Raw genomic sequence first — 21,116 nt, forward strand, 5'->3', positions numbered from 1 at the left:
AGCTCTATTTAAAAGATTTTAATAATTGAGGGAAAACTTACACGACCAAAGACCCCGCGAACGCCAGGTGTGCAGGAAACCAAAAACAGAGAAAGCAAGCGCACATGATGGTTTTATAGACTGTTTGGGACCCGGGGGGTTGGGGGGGGGAGACACACCCCACAAACAAGGTGATTGGCTGAGCTTCCCCATCATCATTCTACACATTTGTGAAAAATCAATGCTGTAAGAATCCTAACACAAACAGTATGAGCAAATTTGATTTCATAAATTAATATCTTTTGCTAGATTTTATCTTCTGTATGTTATATACTTAAAATTTTATTTTCTTAGATGATTTATTTTACTTTATGTGCATAGCGTACTGAACCTGCATGTATGTATGTGCATTATGTGTGTGCCTGGTACCCAGGAGCACACATGTCCATGAAGTAGAGAAGTGAGCTTTGGCCCACCTGGAGCTAGAGTTACAGGTGATTGTGTGCCCCCTGAATGGGTGATGGAAACTGACCTGAGTCCTCCACAAGACCAAGTGCTTTTAATCACGAAGCTATCTTTTCAGCCCCAAAATTTTGAGTTAACTTTTCCTCCAGCCCCCAAGTTTTGAGTTAACTTTTTCTTATCTTTATTAATTTTTTGAGAAAGTCATACAAGGTATTTGAGTCATATTATCACCCTCCACAAAGCCCTCCAAATTCCAGCCCCCGCTTCTCTCCCCATCCAACTTCCCATCTTGTTATCTTTTTCTTCCAGTCGTCAGTCTGATCTGTGAAATGTGTACAGTGCTGATGTGTGGCCATCCACCAGAGCAAGGTTGATCTACCAGGGCCCACACTTCTCTGAGTGCCTGTCAATTGCACTAGCTCCTCAGCTGGAGTGGGTCTCTGTGTCCACCTCCCTTCTTCATGCTGTGATTTTTTTTTCTGGCTTGAGATTGCATAGTTCTGGTGCATGCTGCCCCAACTGCTGTGAGTTCATCATATGTGCCAAGGTCCTACTGTGTCCAGATTCATTTTTTAATGAAAGTTATAAAACTTTAGCAATATATCATACTTGTATATTCACTTAATTAGAAAAATTCTAGGAAGTATGTGATAGTCTCTCTTCTCCCTCTTTTCCTGTCTCTTCGTGAAATGACTTACTCTGTAGTTATGAATGTTTCATGAAAAGTTTACAGTATTTTGAACTAAGTCAGAACTTTCCTTAGTGCCTCATAGCTCGGCTCTCCCTGACTGAGTGTGGTGTTGGCCCTAACAGGATTTCACCTGAGAGCATTCAGTTCCACTCCCTTGAGATTATCTGCAATAACTGAATCATATACCTCAGCCCAGGTGGTTTCAATTTCTAAAAATCGAGATCTGATTCACTGGTTTCCAAACACCAGGGTAGGGATCAGCACTGTCTCCGATCAAAGAAAAGATGTTGGGTAAGAAATGTGTTTCATGATGCTGTTTTCCCCCTCCAAATGGAAGAAATTTCCAGTATGTGAAGATACTATTCATTCTTATATGATTAGGGAAAAATATTCTTTATGTGAAAAGCTATTAGGTTGTAGGTTTTTAAATATGTTTTTACTTGGCAACTTGAATTATTGAAAATCTTAATCATGAGTTTTATTATTCAATTTTTGCACAAATAAATTAAAAAGAGTTTTGTAATGAACCCATAAATACTCAGCAAGAAGAAATTTATGGTTACCCCTACTTTGTCTGATGATATTTCTACCTGTCTTTCTGCCCTGGGGATTTCATTAGTTTAAAAACAAATTTATCATATGTTTTAATCTATAAATATTTTAGCATTTATCATGATTTCTCATGATGTCATACAAAAAAATAAAATATGTTGTAGGTGACACTTTCCTCAGGAGCTATAGAAATTAAGTTAAAATCCGTAAGAGATATAAAAGAGAAAAATATTAGAGAAGGATATAGACATAAATATTCATAACTTAAGATAAAGCAATACTTTCCTAGATAATAGGCCAGAAGATTAACTATACAAAAATTAGATTTCATTAAAATTGAAAGATTTATGCTTCAAGGGACACTATCAAGAAAGTAAAAATATGATTCTAGAATGCAGGCAAATATTTGTAAATAATATATCTCATAAAGGCATAATATCCAGAGTATTATTTAATAATAAAATCTATTAAAATTCTATAATAAAATGTACTTCAGTTTAAACTTAGACAAAATATTTAAGTAGGCATCATTTCAAACGATGTATAAAAATATCAATGGTATCAACTATTAGGGAAATGCAGGTAAAACTTTGATAAAATACATTTTCATAAGCATTAGAATGGTTATAATAAAAAGATAATAGATTGGGGGTATAACTCAGTAGTAGAATGCTTGCTTAATATACACAAGGTCCCATGCTTAATCCCTAATACTATTATATGGGGGCAGGAAAGAAAGGAAAAGACAAGCAGTACCAAGAACTGGCAAGGATTCGAGAAATATATAAGCTAATGCATTATGGGAAACATTTGAAATGATGCAGCTACCTTGGAAACAGTTTGATAGTTTCTTAATAAAGTTACCATATGATACAGCGGTCTCACTCATAGGATTATATCCTAAAGGAAAGAAAGCAAATGTTCCTACAAAAAGCTCTGAGAATGTTTATAGCAGCATCGTTTGTAATTGTTGAAAAGTGGGAACACTGCATCACCTGATGAGTGTATTAAATGGGATGTGGGGTAGCGATACAATGGAAAATTTCTAAGGCATCAAGAGAATAACATCCAAACTCATGCTGCCATGTAGGTGAATCTTGCAAGCAATTTCACAAACCCTTGATTTCATTTTCTGTGAAATATCTAATATAAGAAAATACATAGACACAAAGGTCGCTGTAGACCAGTGATTTTTCATTCTGGAATCTGATAGTGGGAACAAATGCATACATTTGTGAATATACTAAAACTACTGCTTTGTTCACTTTTAAAAAAGAGTCAGAGACTGGGGATATGGCTCAGTGGAACATAATGCTTGCCACCCAAATGTGAAGACTGCAGTCAGAACCACAGCACCTGCATAATTGCTGAGACTTTGTGGTGGGCCACCTGCCATCCCAGCACTTGGGAGGCAGAGATAGGGCATCTCCAGAACAAGCAGGCTATCTAATTTAGCAGATTTACAAGTTCTAGATTCATGTGCGAGACACTTCTTCAATATATGAGATAAGAAGTAATTGAGGAAGAAACCCAATATCAGCCTTTGGCCTCCTCATTCATGCATACAGAAAAGCACCCACATATATGTGAAAATGCATGCACAAACACATTCACACCACAAGTACAGACACAAGCAAATTTTGTAGTGTGTGAGATCTCTGTAACATATACAGAGGTCATTTTGCTTCCTCCCTTTAAGGTTACTAATAACTTCATAGTTAGTGAGCTATTTCTTCCATTTTCTGTCTTCCTATCAGTCACTAACTTCTTAAAGGGAGAATCTTCAGAAATTCAGTAAAGACCTTAGATTCATGAAAAGTTAAAGCTAGGAATTACTTTTGCTGTTTAAAATCAAGCAACCTTTTTGGGTGTGAAGTATCATGAAATATAGGAAGCCTATGTTTCAAAAAGAAAGGTTCCAGAATCAGATAGCAGTAATCGTTGCAGAATTTTGAGGATAGACTAAAACCACTATACTGTTTACCGTGAAAGAATCAGAGACTGCGGAAATGGGTCAGAGGACGAAGTGTCTGCTATGAATTTCGGCATCTTTAATAACTATGGACTCGACTTTTGGAAATCTGGTGTGGCCTGTGGCCTTGGTCCCGCTGAGATGCTTCAAAGCCTTATTAAGAATGTCTGGGTCCCCATGAAACCCTACTATACCCAGGTTTACCAGGAAATTTGGGTAGGAATGGGGTTGATGACCTTCATCCTTTATAAAATCAGGAGTGCTGATAAAAGAAGTAAAGCTTTGAAAGGCTCAAGTTCTGCACCTGCCCATGGTCATCACTAGCCGCTCACCGAGTCCACTCAAGATGAATCCTGTCGGCTAAACTTAAGCAAGTGTGTTAGTTGGGAACATGAAACATCGCTGTACACTTCCCTAAGTACCATTTACAACGTGGCATCAATAAATGTGTCTGAGTAGCAAACAAAAAAAAAAATAACTATGGACTCTAATCTAAGAAATCAGCATTGGTCTACTGCTATTTAATAAACCTGAGATTGTATTCAGACTTCACCAGTTTTCTGACTTCCCACCCCCATTTAAAAATCCCAAGCAGAATACTATTCTGCACTTATTTCACTTATTTGACACACACGTGGGAGTCTGACAACTGAGAAAAAGAATTAATGGTGCATGCATATATGCACGTGTGTGTGTGTGTGTGTGTGTGTGTGTGGAGTGTGTGTGTGTGCTGTGTACATCCACCCATCAGTGTGGGTGCTATTGGAGTCCAGAAAGGGCATCAGGTCCCCTGGAGCTGTAGGACAGATAGTTTTAAGTTGCCTGATGTGAGTTCTAGGAATAAAAATCAGGTCCTCTGCAAGAGCAACAAGTGTCCTTAGTCACTAAACCGTCTCTTCGGCCCTATCTCTAGACTTCTGCAGAGAAGTTTACAGAAATTCTTAAGGACTACTCTTCATTTAATTGATCCAGTGTTTTCCTTATGACTATTTTAGGGCTGTGAGTTTGGGGAAAGCATCACCCAGTGTTGATAATGCTTTTCTCATCTTGTTACACCTTGTCAGAGTGCATGGGATCTAGAGGCCTCATCCTTGGGGATCTTAACTTTGTTCCCTTCTTTTACATTTCTCCATATCCTGTTCCTTAGAGGTGAGTCATTACATCCAGCTCACACTCACACCAGGGTGTGGGGAGATTAAGCTGATCCTCCTGGGCAGGGAGTAGGCACTGCAAGCTTTGTTTCCATTACTTCCTATATTTAGCAAATCTTTTCTTTGTTTCCTTATGGACTTATGTGTATTTACTTTATATTTTGTGTTATAATAAAACACAACACTGTTTTTTTTTGTTTTTGTTTTTGTTTTGTTTTGTTTTGTTTTGTTTTTTGGTTTCTTGAGACAGGGTTTCTCTGTAGCTTTTGGAGTCTGTCCTGGAACTAGCTCTTGTAGACCAGGTTGGCCTCGAAGTCAAAGAAATCTGTCTGCCTCTGCCTCCCAAATTAAAGGTGTGTGCCACCACCATCTGGCAAAACAAAACGCTGTTTATTTCATTGTTCAAATTGTCCCAGCTTTAGCCATTCATTATAGTTCTTTCAGAGGACTTCTTTGTTATTCCTTTTCTATGGTCTATTTATCTGTCCACCATTGATTCCCCCTTCATTCCTCCTTCCCTCTTCTGCCCTCCATCTATCTCTTCCTCTCCCCTCCTTTATTCTAACCATCTATTATCTGTCTCCCTCTCTCTAATTTTCCAGCACTTCCTTATTGCTGATTCTACAAATTACTCTAGACTTACTTTGGACATCTCATGCCCTATACCTAGAATTAGTCTAGAGTTCTTTACCGTAGAGTTGCATTAGGAACCAAGGTCTAGGCACAGGATGCAGAAAATGTATTATTTTCATAATGGGCAGAAGTCAGCATGAAGTAAAAGAAGAGACTACCAGTTTGCTCACTAATGAGAGGAAGCAGAGGAAAAGGACTCAGGATGATTAGTTACCTGAGCACTGACTGAAGTATTGGAAACTGGAGGTGAAAACAAGGCACTTGCTGGGATACTTTGGTGAAATGCTGAACCCAAATATGCATAATGGCTCAACACAGACCTGTTATGTGATGATGGGCATGAAGATAAACCTGTAGGAAGCGAGCTTTGACATCGACTATGATGTAAGTTCAAATCTGCCTTTCATAGTCCTCTTTATTTGGATTCACAAAGCCAAGTGCTGTTTCATGTTGTAGTGTCTGTTCTGTTCTTTCACCCTTTAATGAAGCTCACTCCAATAAGCATTTAAAAATCAGTGAAGTATGTTGGAGGGAGGTCACTTGTTTTTCCTGGCCACCCAGCTAGCTTAAACCAAAAATAATCACACAGAAACTGTATTAATTAAATCACTGCTTGGCCCATTAGCTCTAGCTTCTTACTGGTAAACTCCCACATCTTAATTTAACCCATCTCCATTAATCTGTGTATCGCCATGTGGCAGTGGCTTACCAGCAAAGTTTCAGCACGTTTGATTTTGGTGGCTCCATGGCATCTCTCTGACTCTGCCTTCTTCTACCCAGCATTCAGTTCCATCTTCCCTACCTACCTAAGTTCTGCCCTGCTATAGATCTTAAGCAGTTTCTTTATTCATTGATGGTAATCACAGTATTCAGAGAGGAATCCCACATCAGAAGAAAAGAATGATAACTCCAGTGCTGTTTATGAAAGATTCTAGTGCTTCTGTTTGTGTTTTATCAGAATGATTTTTCTCTTCTTTTGGTTCTGGCATGGGAAGACTTCGTAGGAAGCATGGGAACATGGTGGTAAGGAGATTGGAATGGTGAAGTGGCAAAGTCACAGTCCAGCAGGCAGGGACCCTCTGCAGCTCTGTTCCCTCTGAACCCAAGTGAGAGGCTGCTGTGGGAAAGATTGCAGAGGAAAATCTTCATCAGAGAAGACACTACCGAAGTGGACAGTCTTAGTATGCTTATATTAACATCTGTGCACCTCGCAAAATGCATTTGGAAAATGCTGCCAGGTACACTTTTTTTCTTCCAGAATAAATACTAGAAAATGCAGTTTTTCAGCCACTAAAGATTTTGAATTGTGCTGTAGATTAGCCAGAAGTTACAAAAACCATGCCTGAGTCAGCTAAATAGTAACATGAAGTTTCCCAAAGTTGGTTTAGCACTGGAGGGTAACATAATAACTCAAGAATTGTTGATTCAATCCAGCGAGAGAATAGGACAAATGTTTGGATTCAGTCTTCCTATTTGCCAAGGGTTCCTGAGGGCTCACTGTAATTAATAATACATTGTTGGCTTTGGAGAATCCCTTTTATCTCAGAAACTTGTGATCCTGGAGAAGAGATAGCACGGCTTGCCCTAAACAGAGGCAAAATTTGCAGTTGGACCTATAATCTCTATTTTCCTATTCACACCTGCCTGGAGGGAGCATGTCTGTGTCACAGTGGGCTGGGGCTGGGACTTCTCTCATCTCTACTGTCTTCTGATATTTCTGTATACTTATTTATCTTGCTCTCTGGTAAGCTGCATCTTTTTACCCTTACATCCAAATGAAATCCATTCTTTGGAAGCTTAAACCCCATGTGTTAGTTAACTTCCTTGTTGCTACAGCCGGATAACTGACAAGAACAGCTTAGGGATGGAAGGGTTCATTTTGGATCACTGTGGAGGGTTTAGTCCATCATGGTGAAGTCATGACAGCAGGAACAAGAGGCAAGAGGTCACACTGCACAAGTCAGGAAGCAGAAAGGGGTGAGTGCTGATTCTAGCTAGCTTCCTTTTTTCTTATTCAGCCCAGGACTCCAGCCTATGGACCGGTGCTATCTACAGTTAGGGTGTACCGTCCTATTTCAGTTCACCAAATCTAGAAAGTCTTCTCACACATACGCAGGACCTTGTTTCCATGGTGATTCTATATCCCATCAGGTTGACAGTGGTCAAGGTTAGGCATCATGCCCCAGTACTTTAGAAGGTAACTATACTATATGCAGCCTCTTTGTAAGGGTGATTAACTCTACCTTCTGAGGCCAGAGTTGCATCATCGGACCTGATCTGACTGGTAACTTAAAAAAAGAACAGGAACTTTAACTCCAGGTACATAAAGAGGCAAGGTGTCTCAGAGACACGGATCTTTTTAATCTATTTACAAACCCAGTTGACAGGTTTGAAACAGAACTGTCTGTCCCCCATGCCATTAAAAGGTAATACCTCACAGCACTCCTACCTTGGGCTCTCATCCCTCAGAAGACTGGGAGAACTGAGCTATTTAAGTTGGGGTACTTGACTATTGAAAGCCTAGTAAACCAGCACAGGGCTGAACGCAAAGTTTACGGCAATACTGTGGGAGGAAGAGAAGCGAATATTAGGTGAGAGAAACTAAGAAAGGAAGTACGAATTAATTTTATTTCTTTCTCCTTTCCCCATCTAGCTCTGTGTATGTTATGCACATGCACGTATGTACGTATGTATGCATGGTTGCATGTATGTCAGCACATGTGTGCTGAAGTTTAATATTGGGAATCATCTCCATTATTGAGCTTGCTCTGAGAATATCCTCTCTCTACCTTCCGAGGCCAGAGTTGCAGGTAGAGCACCATATATATATATGGAATATATATATATTCCATTCAAAAATTTCCGCTTCCTCCCCTCCTCCCATTCCCCTTCTGCCCCCTCCCCCTCCTCCCTCCCCCTCCAGTCTTAAGAGATGACAGGGAACCCTGCCCTGTGGGAAGTCCAAGGCCCTCCCCCTACATCCAGGCCTAGGAAGGTGTGCATCCAAATAGACTAGGGTCGCAAAAAGCCAGTACATGCAGTAGAAACAAGTCCCGGTGCCATTATCAATGGCTTCTCAAGTCAGCCCCCAATTGTCAGCCACATTCAGAGAGTCTGGTTTTATCACCTGCTCGCTCAGTCCGAGTCCAGCTGGATCTGGTGAGCTCCCATTAGATCAGGCACACTGTCTCAGTGGGTGGACCAACCCCTCGCATAGACCACCATTCTTATTCAGGGATCCAAACTCTAGGGTTTGCACCGCAAACCTTTCGACCACCAAGCCATCTCCTTCATTTCCTCCTTTTTCCCCTTTTCATAATCAGAACTATAATATCATGAGGTGAAAATTACCTTTATTATGTTGAAGAACTCTGGAGACCTTAGCACTATTTGTATAAAACCTGAGAATTGACGGCCGAATTGATTTCACCCTGGGTCTCACCAAGTAAGCCTTGCCGCCTTCTCGTTGGATCTTTAAAGGAAGGAAGCTCACTGGTAGCTCAGGCCCCACCCTTGCCATACTCACACAGGGACTCCAATGAAGACATACTCGCCAATTGAGGAGCAGGATTAAGCCCACGGAAGCTTTGATCTGGAATTAATCCGAACCTCTTGATGACAAACAACTTCGTTATTAATCTGTGAGTCACTTTGGCTTCTCACCAGAGGGCGCTGCAGCCTATGACCTTGCCAGCGTGCCGCGAGGTGGGGGAGCACGCCAACTCAAAGCTGCTTCTGGTACTTAGGTCATGGCATATTTCTTTCCTGTTGTCCATGTTTCTCTACTTCTACTTGAGAAGGGGGCTCTAACACGCACCAGAGAGAGGGAGGCAGGGACGTGTCTACACTGACTTGGAAGATGCGTGATATAATCATACTGCATGTAGTTCCTTCTCCAAATGGCAGTGCGTCGTTGATATCCGCAGAGAGTGAGCAAACTAATTCATGATTGGGTGCACAGGAACAAGGGACTTCACATTTGGTAGCTCCCGCTTTTCTAGTGATTAATTCGCTAGGGAAAGACGGCTTCCTGCCCTACTTTTCCATTTGTAAACCAGAAATAAAATGCGGGACGCTTCATGTCAAAGGTACCCAGAAGATGAGTGGGGCCCTGTGCCTTAAAACACCATGTGGTTAGTAAAGAAATAGAGCTAAATACCCTTTTAAAATAGCACAGGGGTGACGAGACCCACCACTTGACGCTGACCTGTCCATGTGGGCTTGAATCGTCACTCCACTTGGTCACAGGTGTTTCTCAAGAAGGTTTATTACTGCTTTCCTTAGTAAGAGAACAGAATAACCACAGGATGGAAACTCCCACTTGGGACATGGATAAATGGATGTGTTTCTGTTTTACCCTGGAGAGGGGAAATCGTCTTCTTTCCTCCTGCCCTCTAGAAGTCATTTGTCTGTTTTTCTCCAAGCATATAAATGGTTTGCCACAGTAACATCTGTGGCACCGTTTCTGCATAGTCTCTTCATTCATAGCCAACAGAAAAGGTTTCCACTGTACTTTGTTTGTGAGCTGTTTTCCAGATGTGTTTAGCAAGACACACTGGGTGGTACATCGGATAATTCAGGTTAAGCTAGAGTTTGCAAGTTCAAAGTAATCTGTGGATTGAATTATGTCCTGGAAGTCTTATGCTGGAAAGTGTATTCCCTAACATGTGCCTGTTTATGGAACAGGCCTATAAGCAGGTAATTAATGTTACTCGAGGTTATAAGGGTGAGGCCTTAGTTTGGTAGAATTAGTGCCCTAACTGGAAGAGACACCAAAGAGCTTGCTGCTAAATCCACTCTCTCTCTCTCTCTCTCTCTCTCTCTCTCTCTCTCTCTCTCTCTCTCTCTCTCTCTCTCTCTCTGTCTCTCTCTCTCTCTCTCCCCTACATATGAATCATGTACCTTTCCTCGACCAGAACTGGTACCCTTCAGAAAACAAGTGCCTATGTTTTACATTCCAAGTTTATGGTATTTTGTGATGACAGTCTGACCAGGCTGGTTCAAAATTCTGACCTTATCATGCCCACTGAGGGATTTAGGATTTGTGGTTTACACAGTCTGTCTTAGTTTCTCTTCTCAGTGTACTGACCAGATACTCTGATGAATCCACTTCCAGCAGAAAGGGTTCTTTTTAGCTCACCATTCATGGTGCATTTATCATGATGGGAAAGTCAAGGGGTCAAGGGGTCGAAGAAGCTAATAATAGCCCATCCAAAGCCAGAAGAAGAGAGCAATGCATAGATACATGCTTGTAGCTTGCTTTCTCCATCTCTTATAGTACAGGACCCCAGACAGTGAGCAAGGCCACCTACAGGGCTAGTTCTTTCCATGTTAAATGATTTAAATCAAGATACTCTCCCACAAGTATGCCCAAAGGCTCTCTCCCAGGTAAGTCTAGATTCTCTTAAGCTGACAGTTGCTAGCAGTGATCATACATTCTCTATTGCAACTACTCAACTTCTACCATTTTGACTTAAAATAACAGCCATAGGGTATACAAAACATGAGCTATGTTAGGTTTCTATAAGACAAAAAAAAAATACAAAAACAAATAGTGGGCCTTATCTTCTACAATCTTCAGATTTTTTTGATTTTCAATCTAAGAACACATAGTAACTTAAAGTAGACATACTTAAAACTCTTTTATGAAAGCACAGATATTCATTGTTATTAAACAAAAGTAACAGCAATCAATTCTTTTAGCTATTTTTCATCTAAGTTCTAATGTGTAGTTCTTGTTAGCGTCAATGTGACTTTCAGGGTGGATATGTGGGAGCTAAATCTTCTTCGTACGATTGAGCCATAGAAATCCTAGTGTTTTTAGTTTTCTTTAGCCCAGTGAAAATAATCTCAGCTTTGATGCCTTATTTTATTTTCATATACAAATATCCTAATGGCCGGTCTCACACTCACATGCCAGCATCCTGTCTCCCATTGCCTCTTTCACCCAGTGTGCTGGCCAGCACTTGGTGTCTTTCTCATGCCAATTTACAGTCTCTTTCTCATCCTATCCTTCCCAGTGCTGCCAGTCCCTTTACTTCCTCTCTCCTTTTTCTATCATGGACTATAATTATGTGAAAATGTCGCTCCTTTGGCCTCTGGGTGTCTGCGATGATTGCCAGTGTTTTCTGCTTGACTGTTTAGCTACGACCACAACCAGCAGTTACAGTGTGCTTATTATGACTCAGGAGGTTACGAAGCCAAAGCTTTCCAAATATAATCTTATTTAATTATTATAGCATCCCATTCAGATAGGGATTACTATGTCCATCTTGTCGATGAGGACACTGGAGAACAGTAAGGGGACTCTGATTGAATAATTGGCAGGAAGTGGCACAACACAGGAACCCAAGTGATTCTGAATCCAGAGACTGTATTGTACTCAGTTGTTTTTTCTGTTAGCTGTTTGGAGTGCATGTGCTTTCAAGATGTCCTCTTCTTAGGCTACAACAATTACAGTAAAGAAAAACAAAGCTGCATGTCCAGGAGATAGAGTGCCTTATGGATCACGCTCTTAAGGAAATTTGGGTCTTTCGCTTCTGCGAATTATGGAGACTTTTTCATAATAAATATTCTGCTCACCGTAGTTAATGCATGCACTTACTGTCATGGTACATTACTCTTTAGTTAAATACGGGTTAACTAACTTTGTGTCCATGTGCTTCTGCTTGTGTCTTTTAAAAATAATTGCTGCAAAAAATAATAAGAGTGTCTTAGCTTTCTCTTAAGTGTAAGAGAACATAGATGGAAGGACACTGGGTCCCTGTGTATGAAAGAACTCATGGTAGACTTTCACATGGCTGGTGTGGTATTTAGCCTCATGGCACGGTACCACCTTCAGTTATTAAATGGGCTGACGATGAAGGTGATTCTAAGTCAGGTTTGTAGATCAGATAACTTAGTTTTGTGTCTGATACAAAGCAGCATTTTTTCTTTTAAATTAGTTCTCTGCACAATGAGTTTTGACCCTTGTCACCTCTCCTCCAACTTTTCGCTGATCCAACACCTCCTTCCCTGTATGGTACTAGCTTAGTCAGTTTATAGCAGTTGATGGCATGGATCAGATGACATTTTCAGAATGCCTGCAAACCAATCATGTGACATAGATTATTTTTTTGTATTTTATGAAATGTGAGATATAGTCACAAGTTTATATTTCTGAGCATTAGCATTTGTATCTATTGGGGGAAGACACAGTTTGCTCTTTCTAGCATGACATGCTAAAAATCCTTTATATGACATTGAATCCTTTCTAAATAGTTTGCTGTTAGCAAAGAGTAAGACACATGGCTTAGTTTATTTTCAAAATATACAATTTAACTTTCAAATGAAGGGGAAAAATCCTTTGGGCAAAATGTGTTTTTTTTGTATTCTTGAGACTAAATGCTATGAAGAATTGTTCCTCCTCATATGTGTTTGGCATATATGTGGGTTAAAAGATTAGGTCAGGATTGCATAAATTAACTGACTCCTTATGCCATTGTATTTACTATAAGCCATAGTGTTGGGTCAGCAACTCTGAGTGCCAAAATTTGCTGAATTGCAAGTAGTCTCTCGAGACAGGAGAAGAGGATTCAAACTCAGATTTTTCCACTCTAAATTACCTCTTATAAACCAGCCACGCAGTGAAGACTAAATATGGTGGTCCCGGCTTATTGCTTCTGTGAATTATTTGTAGAAGCCCCTCCCTAGCTTCTTTCACGCGCCTGCCATAGCCTTTGCTCTACGATGCATCATCAGTCAAGCTGCACAAAAGCTTGAGTCTAATTTTCTAGAAAAATGAAGCATGCTAGAGTGTATTGCTGAGACAAAGAGACGCGATTTGGGTTTAGGAAATACATGGGAAGGCTGATGGCAGAGAATGGAAGAGTTCTTCTCAATCTGGGGCTCATGGAGTGGTGACTCTGGAAGTGGGCTATGAGATGACTCTTGCAACACAGAGAAGAGTGAAGAGAAAGAGGGAGAAAGCCAAATTATCCACTCTCGGAAAAGACTGGGAAAGAGGTAGTTACTGCCTTTAGTAGACATCGGGCTCCAATGGATAGTTCCAATCCACTGGTCAGACAGGTGCCCCTCGTTATACTAAATAGGTCACCAAAAAGAACCAAAAGTCATGAATCTGAGGAAGGGACAGAGGAATAGGGGAAGGGCTGAAAGGGGTGGGAGGAAGGTAAGCGGGGACAGTAACCAGAGTGCATTATAAAAGTATATGTAATTGCCCAAGAACTAACTTAGATAAAATAAAATCACAGAATGTACAATTAAATGTATCACACAAGTACAAATAGTCTTCTAACATCCACACATACAAAACATTGAGTTGAGCATATCTACACTAAAAAGTAGCTAACTGTTTATTAGAAATTCAAATTTAGCTAGGCTTATATATAATGCACCACACATTATATATTTAGCAAACATATTGTGGAAGAGTAGCAAAGACTTAAAGTCAAATGGGGATCAGACACATTTACCTGCACAGCAAGAAGACATGGACATAGGGAAATGAGGTGAGACCTATATATGAGGAGGGGTTAGATCTCGTTAGAAAACCAAGGATCTTCACTTCTAGAATCTAGGGAACTGAAGTACTGGTTCTTAAAAATAGAGGTCAAATATCAGCACTCATCAATAGGCCCCCCTCTCCTAACTGTGACTTGCATTTTTCTTCCTTGCTTTTTCTTGTTAGTCTCTTGAGTTACCCATATAAATAATTACTTAGCTGTCTAACTTATTTATATCCTCTTTCTCCTCTACAAAAAGCCAATGATCTTGAATGAACAGTTCCTAATGTTTGTGTCTCTGGTCTCTCCACATCTCAGTCCATCAAGATTTGGTTAATATGACTGACAATCTCTTCATTACTAATCACATGAGTATTTTTGGAATTTTCTGTGGGTCTCTCTGTAGCATTTGGGGTCATTGCATCTAACTATTTTCCTTGGCTTCTGAGATGGCCTGTTGGCTTTTCTCAACACCTTTTCTGCATGCTCAGCCCGTATAGACATTTAGGAGAGCTGCCCGAGTTTCATGATCATCCTATCTATGGTCCTTTTGCTGTTTTTATACTAGCATGGTTTCAACTGACATCTTCGGGTTGATGAACTGTAATTGTTGATCTCCAGTCAGAGCCTTATTATAAGCTCTACATTAATTTTTCCAACTCCAGGATAACTCACTATAGTTGACAAACCAAGGCCACTGTATACTCAGTGTTACCTTATATGCCTGTTTATCCTGTACCAGCTGAGCAAGAGACAGAAGTCATTTATTATTTATTTATACCATTTATTATTTCTTCAACCAACAAGAAAGTATAGAGGAAGAAAGATTCCATATTTTCATGCATTCTTCCTCTTCACATAAGTGTTTTGTAGATTTAGACAGATACTAGCCTTTTAGAATTTTAGTATTTTGATTTTAAAGATTGCTATTTGTTATACCAAGAATGGCTGTAACTATTTATTAGACAATATGCCTTCTCTAAAGGTATTCCTGCTGTGTTGTTACTGACCATTTGTGCCATATGCTATTGATAATATTTAATATACTCTTCTGTAGTTGTTACAGAATTTTTGGCTTGGCGTGTTTTGCCATACTCAGAGTCACTACTGTGAGTGTGTATTACTGATACTTAGTGTAGTTTGGGTTTGTTGTTGTCCCAACTAAAAGGGAGCATTGCCAGTTGTCTCAGTTAAAGTCACATATATATGGTTACTAACACCTAACTTAATTGAGGTAAGATCACTATGTGTTATGCCTCTTAAATATCACATTGAAACATTTTACAAAGAATACAAAATTTTCTCAGCTATTTCCTTTGTAATTTTGGGGAAATGTGCCCTTATTAAAAATATGAGCTGGAGAGATGTCTCAGTGATTAAGAGAATGTGTTGTTCTTGCAGAAGCCCTGGGTTTGGTTCTTACAACCCACATAGTGGTTGTAACTACCGAACTCCAGATCCAGAGAATCCTTTGCCTGTTCTGGCCTCTGTAAGCATTTTACACATGTGGTGCACATACATGCAGACAATTAAAACACACATACAAATATAATGAAAATAAAGAATTCTTAAAAAAAAAATACTAGGACCAGGGCAAATCAGAATGCTACTTTAATGTGAAAATTAGAATATTACAAAAGAAAGAAAAGATAACCACAAAAATATAAAACGTGGGCAAAATCCCTGTTGGATCCTCTTTAATTTCATAAATTATCAAGAAAAGAGTTTAGACCAGAAAAAGTCTAGCACAACATCCACTGTATTTCTACAATTTTGTTAGTTTTTTTTTTATTTTGAGAAAGGAAAAAGTGTCCCCACTTTCTTCACATAGATTCACATAGCTAGTTGTGGTTGCTATGACAAAATACTTGGACTGGTGGATTATGCAGCAGAAATGTATCTCTCACAGATTGGAGGCTGCAAACTTGATAGTATATATCACAGTACTGTCAAGTTATTTGGGAAATGGTACCTTCTTGGCCTGCAGATGGCTCTCTGCTTGCTGTGGAGAAGAAAGCAATCCCCCTCCGGTCTTTTTTCATAAGAACACTAACTCCACCATGAGGACCACTCTACACATAAATACCTCTGTCATAATGCCCCTTGTCCTAATGCTACTGCACTGAGATTAGTCATTCAATTTATGAGGGCTTTTTGTGGGGATAAATATAACGTTCAATCTATAATAGGAATAATCTGACTGCTATTGGTAGGTTTTTATATCTGAAAGTTGATAGTAAAGGTTTTCTGCTTTGAGATTAAAAATTATACAGCTAAGTTTTTCTTGGAAAAAATATTTAACTGATAATCAAGTCTTAATAGGGAATTAATTTTTCTGGTAGTCTTAATATAGCTAATGCATTGGATAAGTCAATACCAGAGGAGTTTATATTGCGTTCTTTAGAGTGTGATAGACTCAGATGAATAGAGTATATAACCCTTGATAAAGGCGGCCTTTTCCAGCATTTTGATTTGACCTTGTGTCATTTCTCTATATCTGTGTCTGGACACAAAAATAAACTCAAGGAAAAGCCAGGCAATTAATTCAGCAGACTGAAGTGAATCAGGGCAGACTTTTCATTCTTTGAAAATCTTGCTGGCATAGCTCTTTTCAGTGAGTTTTCATGACTCCAGTAGAGTTTATAATTGTGACATTTAGAAAAACAACTGATTTTTCAGGGGATAAGATGCGGAATACACACACATATACATTTTGGATATATATAATATGTATATATTATATATACATATTATATACATAAATATGCATTTCAAATATATTGAAAGAAATATACCCACAAAGATAATATAGGCATACACATGTCTGTCATAGCATAATTCATTTTATCTCCAGAAAGAGGTAATCCTAGTGGCCAGGAACTTATAAATGGATAAGCATGTAATTGACTCCCATTCAGCGACAAAGAGGAATGAATGGTGACATATACTAAAACAAATTGAATCTCACAGACATTTTGTTTAGTGACACCTCCTAGGGCAAAATGATAAAATTTCTTGTACATGAAATACCCAGAAAAGACAAATTTATAAAGCAGATCAGTGGTTTCTGGGAGCCAAATGAGGAGGAACTATTAACTGCAAATTAGGGTATCAAGACGACTTTTGTGGGTACTGTAAATATCTGAAGTTGTGTTGCGAGAGCTACACAAACCCATAGATTTTCTAAAAGTCATTGAACACTACTACACTTACAATAAATGAATCTGTACAACCTAAATTATATTGCAACAAAAACTGTTAAGAAAGAGAACTTTTTATAAAATATCTTGTTCATCATAAAGTAAAATTGGTGAAACCCACACCCCAGGGAGTAGTGTCTGTTCTGATCCCGTCTCCACCTCTCTTCTTCGGATTATGCTGCTCTCAGTCCTGTGGTCTTTTCACAGATCCTTCAGAGTACTTCCAAAATTCATACTGGCCAACTGGATGCTTATTCTGTCTTTTAAAGAAATGGAGTGGGGAGATAAAGATGAGGCGACTCTGAGCACAGAATTCTCAGTAACTTCCAGGTACGAGGTGATTAGTAGAATGTCAGGAGACTTAACACCCCCTGGGGGGTGTTGGGTTAGGGCCACTGTCATCGCTGGCACTGTCAATCAGACGAAACTAAAGTGTGGCCTTGGCAAACCAGTCTAATAGGAGCCCTTAATTCCCATTATGAGCCACAGGGGTGTAGTTCCTGACATTCTGAGTTTTTGAATAATGCCCATTAGCACTTTACTATCTGTGGACTGCAGATCAAATATGTTCTCATTTGAGGAACTCTCTGTTCATTCCCACATAAGAGTCTGGTGAAAATGCAGAGCGTGTTGGAAGGCAGATAATAAACACTCATGGAGCAGGAACAGGCTGTGTTGGTGCTATTAGTCATAGTCCATGCATCTGATATTTTCTCCCTCGTCTTTAACTCTTGCCATCGTTCCTTGTGCAGAGAACAAAGGATGTTTCCAGACATATCTAGACAGCCAGCTTTTTTTTATGAAGTCATCCACTCACTAATTCAGTTAATAAAATAAGATTACCAAACTTAATACACAAAGCAAACAAAATAAAAATACAGTTCTTGCCACTTTTCCTGTTACCAAAATGTAGGAAGTGTCTCTAATTTTCTATAAATGACACACTGACTGGGTCATCATGAATGATTAACGTAGAGACCCTGAATTATTCGTTGAGTCCTAATAAAAGCAGAGAGGATGGTGTCATGCAGGAGTTTGCATTAGCACCATGCCCTAGTAGCCATAAATATGAACGTTATAACAGGCAAATATTCTATGCAATACTTCATTGGTGCACAGTTTTTAGTCAATGTCATTAGACTCTGCTGTATATAAACCTGTTAAGGTCATAATTGTTTTGGCAGGTAAGCTTTAGATGAAAGAATGGCCTAGGAACTGTAAAAGAAAAAAAATAGGTGGAAAACAAGAACGTTATAGAGATTGAATTCTAGTGAGTGAAGTATTGATTGGAACAGTGTTAATTAAAGAAAAACCCAGGCACAGCTAAAGATGTAACTGTATCTTTGGTGAAACCTAACCAGCTGCAGAGTATTGTGGGAAATATTTTGGGAGGTGTTGAATATTTGGGAGGAATAGTAATTAAGTTCTGAGAACAAGAAGAAGGATATACCAAAAAATACATAGTAGATCGTTATAGGAGACAGTCGAAGTGTATCTTAACTCTTTGTAGATTAGATTAAATGCTTGAATGAGAAAGATTTTTCTCCGTCGATAACGGTGAAGAAGTGAAGGTTTTGCAATGAGAAGGGATACTATGGGGATGACATATTCAAGATAATATGCCAATGGTAGATATGCTCTGAGGATTGGAAGTAAAAGAGCTCCAATTCCTGGGTGTGGGATGGGTATTCATTTGAAAGTGATAAGCAAAATGAAATGGATGTGGAATAGAAAGAGAAAGACCATTCTTCTTTCCCCAATATAGAAGTTCATGCCACATTTGCATATCTGGATAAAAAGAAGGGTGATTAAGTTTTGGCAAAATATTAATGAAGAAAGCGAGCTGGTACAAAAGGACAATGATGAATTTTACATGCTGAATACTGAGCGCAATGTGTTGGGCAAGCATTTAAGTAGGCCATGGGAAGGCCAGTGCTAAGGAATCTGCCCTGCCTGCTGTGTGCTCTGTTGCTCCTCCTTGCCTGTGGCAGGACCTGTAGACAGCAGGTGTTACATACACATTAGGCAAATGACTTGAAAGGAATAGGTAACAGTGGAGATTTGGACCAAGGTCAAGAGTATGCCTCAAAGTCCACTGAACAGAGATTCCTAGACAGTTTATAAGACATGATCAGTTATCTGGGAATGTCACAAAAGAAGAGACCAAGGTGCAAGTCGGAAAAGTTTTCAAATCAGGAATTGTAAGAAGGTAAGGTACCTACCAAAGAAATGATGTATAGAAGAGAAAGTTATGCAAATTGCTAGCAGTTTGCCATGATCACTAAAGAATCTACTGTGGAATCCTCTGGGAACAAGAGGAAATAATTCTGTGAACAGGCAGTTTTGAGAATTTATTGCATGATAGGTGAGTGTGTTTGGGTGCTAGCAGATCTTCCGTGGGAGCTTTTGTGGGAACTGAAAGGCATCAAAGTGACACATCTATTGGACAGGCTTCTCTTTTTGACCAAAGTGAAAAAAAATGGATCACAGGCATACACTATGATCACCGAACACTGGTGAGGAAAGCTGGGGGATATTTTCTTCCGCCATAATTATATAAGAATTAATTTTGGCAATGAAACCAAACACAATGTAAAAAAAATATTCCTATTTGACCTATTTATGAATGGTTCAAAGCTAGGAACTTTTTCTTACACACTTCCAAAAGAGGATTTTAGCCAGAGCACCATGAAAATACCAACAGTATTTTGTTACAACAGTAGATGAAAGGTTTTTTTAAAAAAATCATTTTGTAACATCATCTTTGGAATATTCACCAAAGTATTGCAATAATTACAGTTCTGTGTGTTATTATGTTCCATCCATATCTAAATTTCAGCTCTAAGTGCCGACATTCTATTATAGGGAAAAGTGAGGTCGGAATTTTTCTCTTGAAATTTCAGATCCTGTCTCCTCCGTGCTTGAAGTAGTCTGCCAAACAGCCAAGACCCACTGACAGTTACAATTTTTTTTTTCTTTAAACTCTGACACAATTGGTCTTTTCTCTGGTTCTAAAAACAGGCTATTTGGTCCTTCGCCTCATAAATTTAGCCAAACCGTATTTATTTCTGAGAATCCAAACAACTCAACATGGAGCATGGGCATGCTTTGATTCGCGTATATATCTTCAAAACCCAAAGGAAAAATGCTGAAGTTTCTTCCATGCTCTGTTTTCTCATAACCAATTGCCTGAAGAGTGAGGCTGAGGCCTGCTCTTGGCAGCCTTTGAAAGATCATCACCCAATGATAGATGGTGAGGGCCATGTTTAAAAATGTTTGCCAGCAATTCAAATTACTATTTCAAAAACTGCTAGGATTGCAAAGCCCACACTGAAAAGCTGGCCTGTTTGTTAGTAATGCTTTAAAGACTGTAACAATAATTCATCTATATGCTAGTTCTCAAGGTTTACAAAAGGGGCATTTTAAGCTAGGAAGTTAGTTCCGTCATAGAAGTAACTGGCAGACAAGTATGGGGACCCAAGTTTGATCATAGAATTCATGTGAAAAAAGGTGGGTGTGGTGACCTGTAGTTGATTCCCAGTATTGAAAACAGGGACACAGAAGGGTCCCTGAGACTCACTGACCAGTCAGTTTAGCCCATTTGGCAAGCTGTAGAAAAGTCAGTTCATTAAAACAAAACAAGGTGGATGGCTCCTAAGGAATGGTGACTAAGGTTGTGCTCTGGTCTCAACACTCAACACTTGCACACACACACATTCATACATGTTTACCCATGAAAGCGCCACACACACACACACACACACACACACACACACACACACACACAGGGGTAGTTAAGATTTGGGAGTAGGGCATTTTTCCTCTATAGAATATTTACCTAGATAATCAGCATAAGCTAATTGCTGCATTAATTTTCCCAGTTCAATCAACACAACTCTCAAGAAAGTAGATTAAAGTAATGACTGATCTTTTGTCAGACTTGAATTATCATATTCTCTCTTGATTTGT

At 39.3% G+C, this 21,116-nt stretch overlaps 1 protein-coding gene across 1 annotated transcript; it reads left to right on the forward strand.

The window, feature by feature from the left end:
* Positions 1 to 3,761: 3,761 nt before the first annotated feature.
* On the forward strand, positions 3,762 to 3,998 carry LOC119819979 (ATP synthase subunit ATP5MJ, mitochondrial). The gene has a single exon (XM_038338196.1). It carries the CDS (start codon positions 3,801 to 3,803, stop codon positions 3,981 to 3,983), a length of 183 nt encoding a protein of 60 aa, XP_038194124.1. The 5' UTR covers positions 3,762 to 3,800; the 3' UTR covers positions 3,984 to 3,998.
* Positions 3,999 to 21,116: the final 17,118 nt, after the last annotated feature.

This window comes from Arvicola amphibius, chromosome 7, assembly GCF_903992535.2.
Source record: "Arvicola amphibius chromosome 7, mArvAmp1.2, whole genome shotgun sequence".
NCBI lineage: Eukaryota > Metazoa > Chordata > Mammalia > Rodentia > Cricetidae > Arvicola > Arvicola amphibius.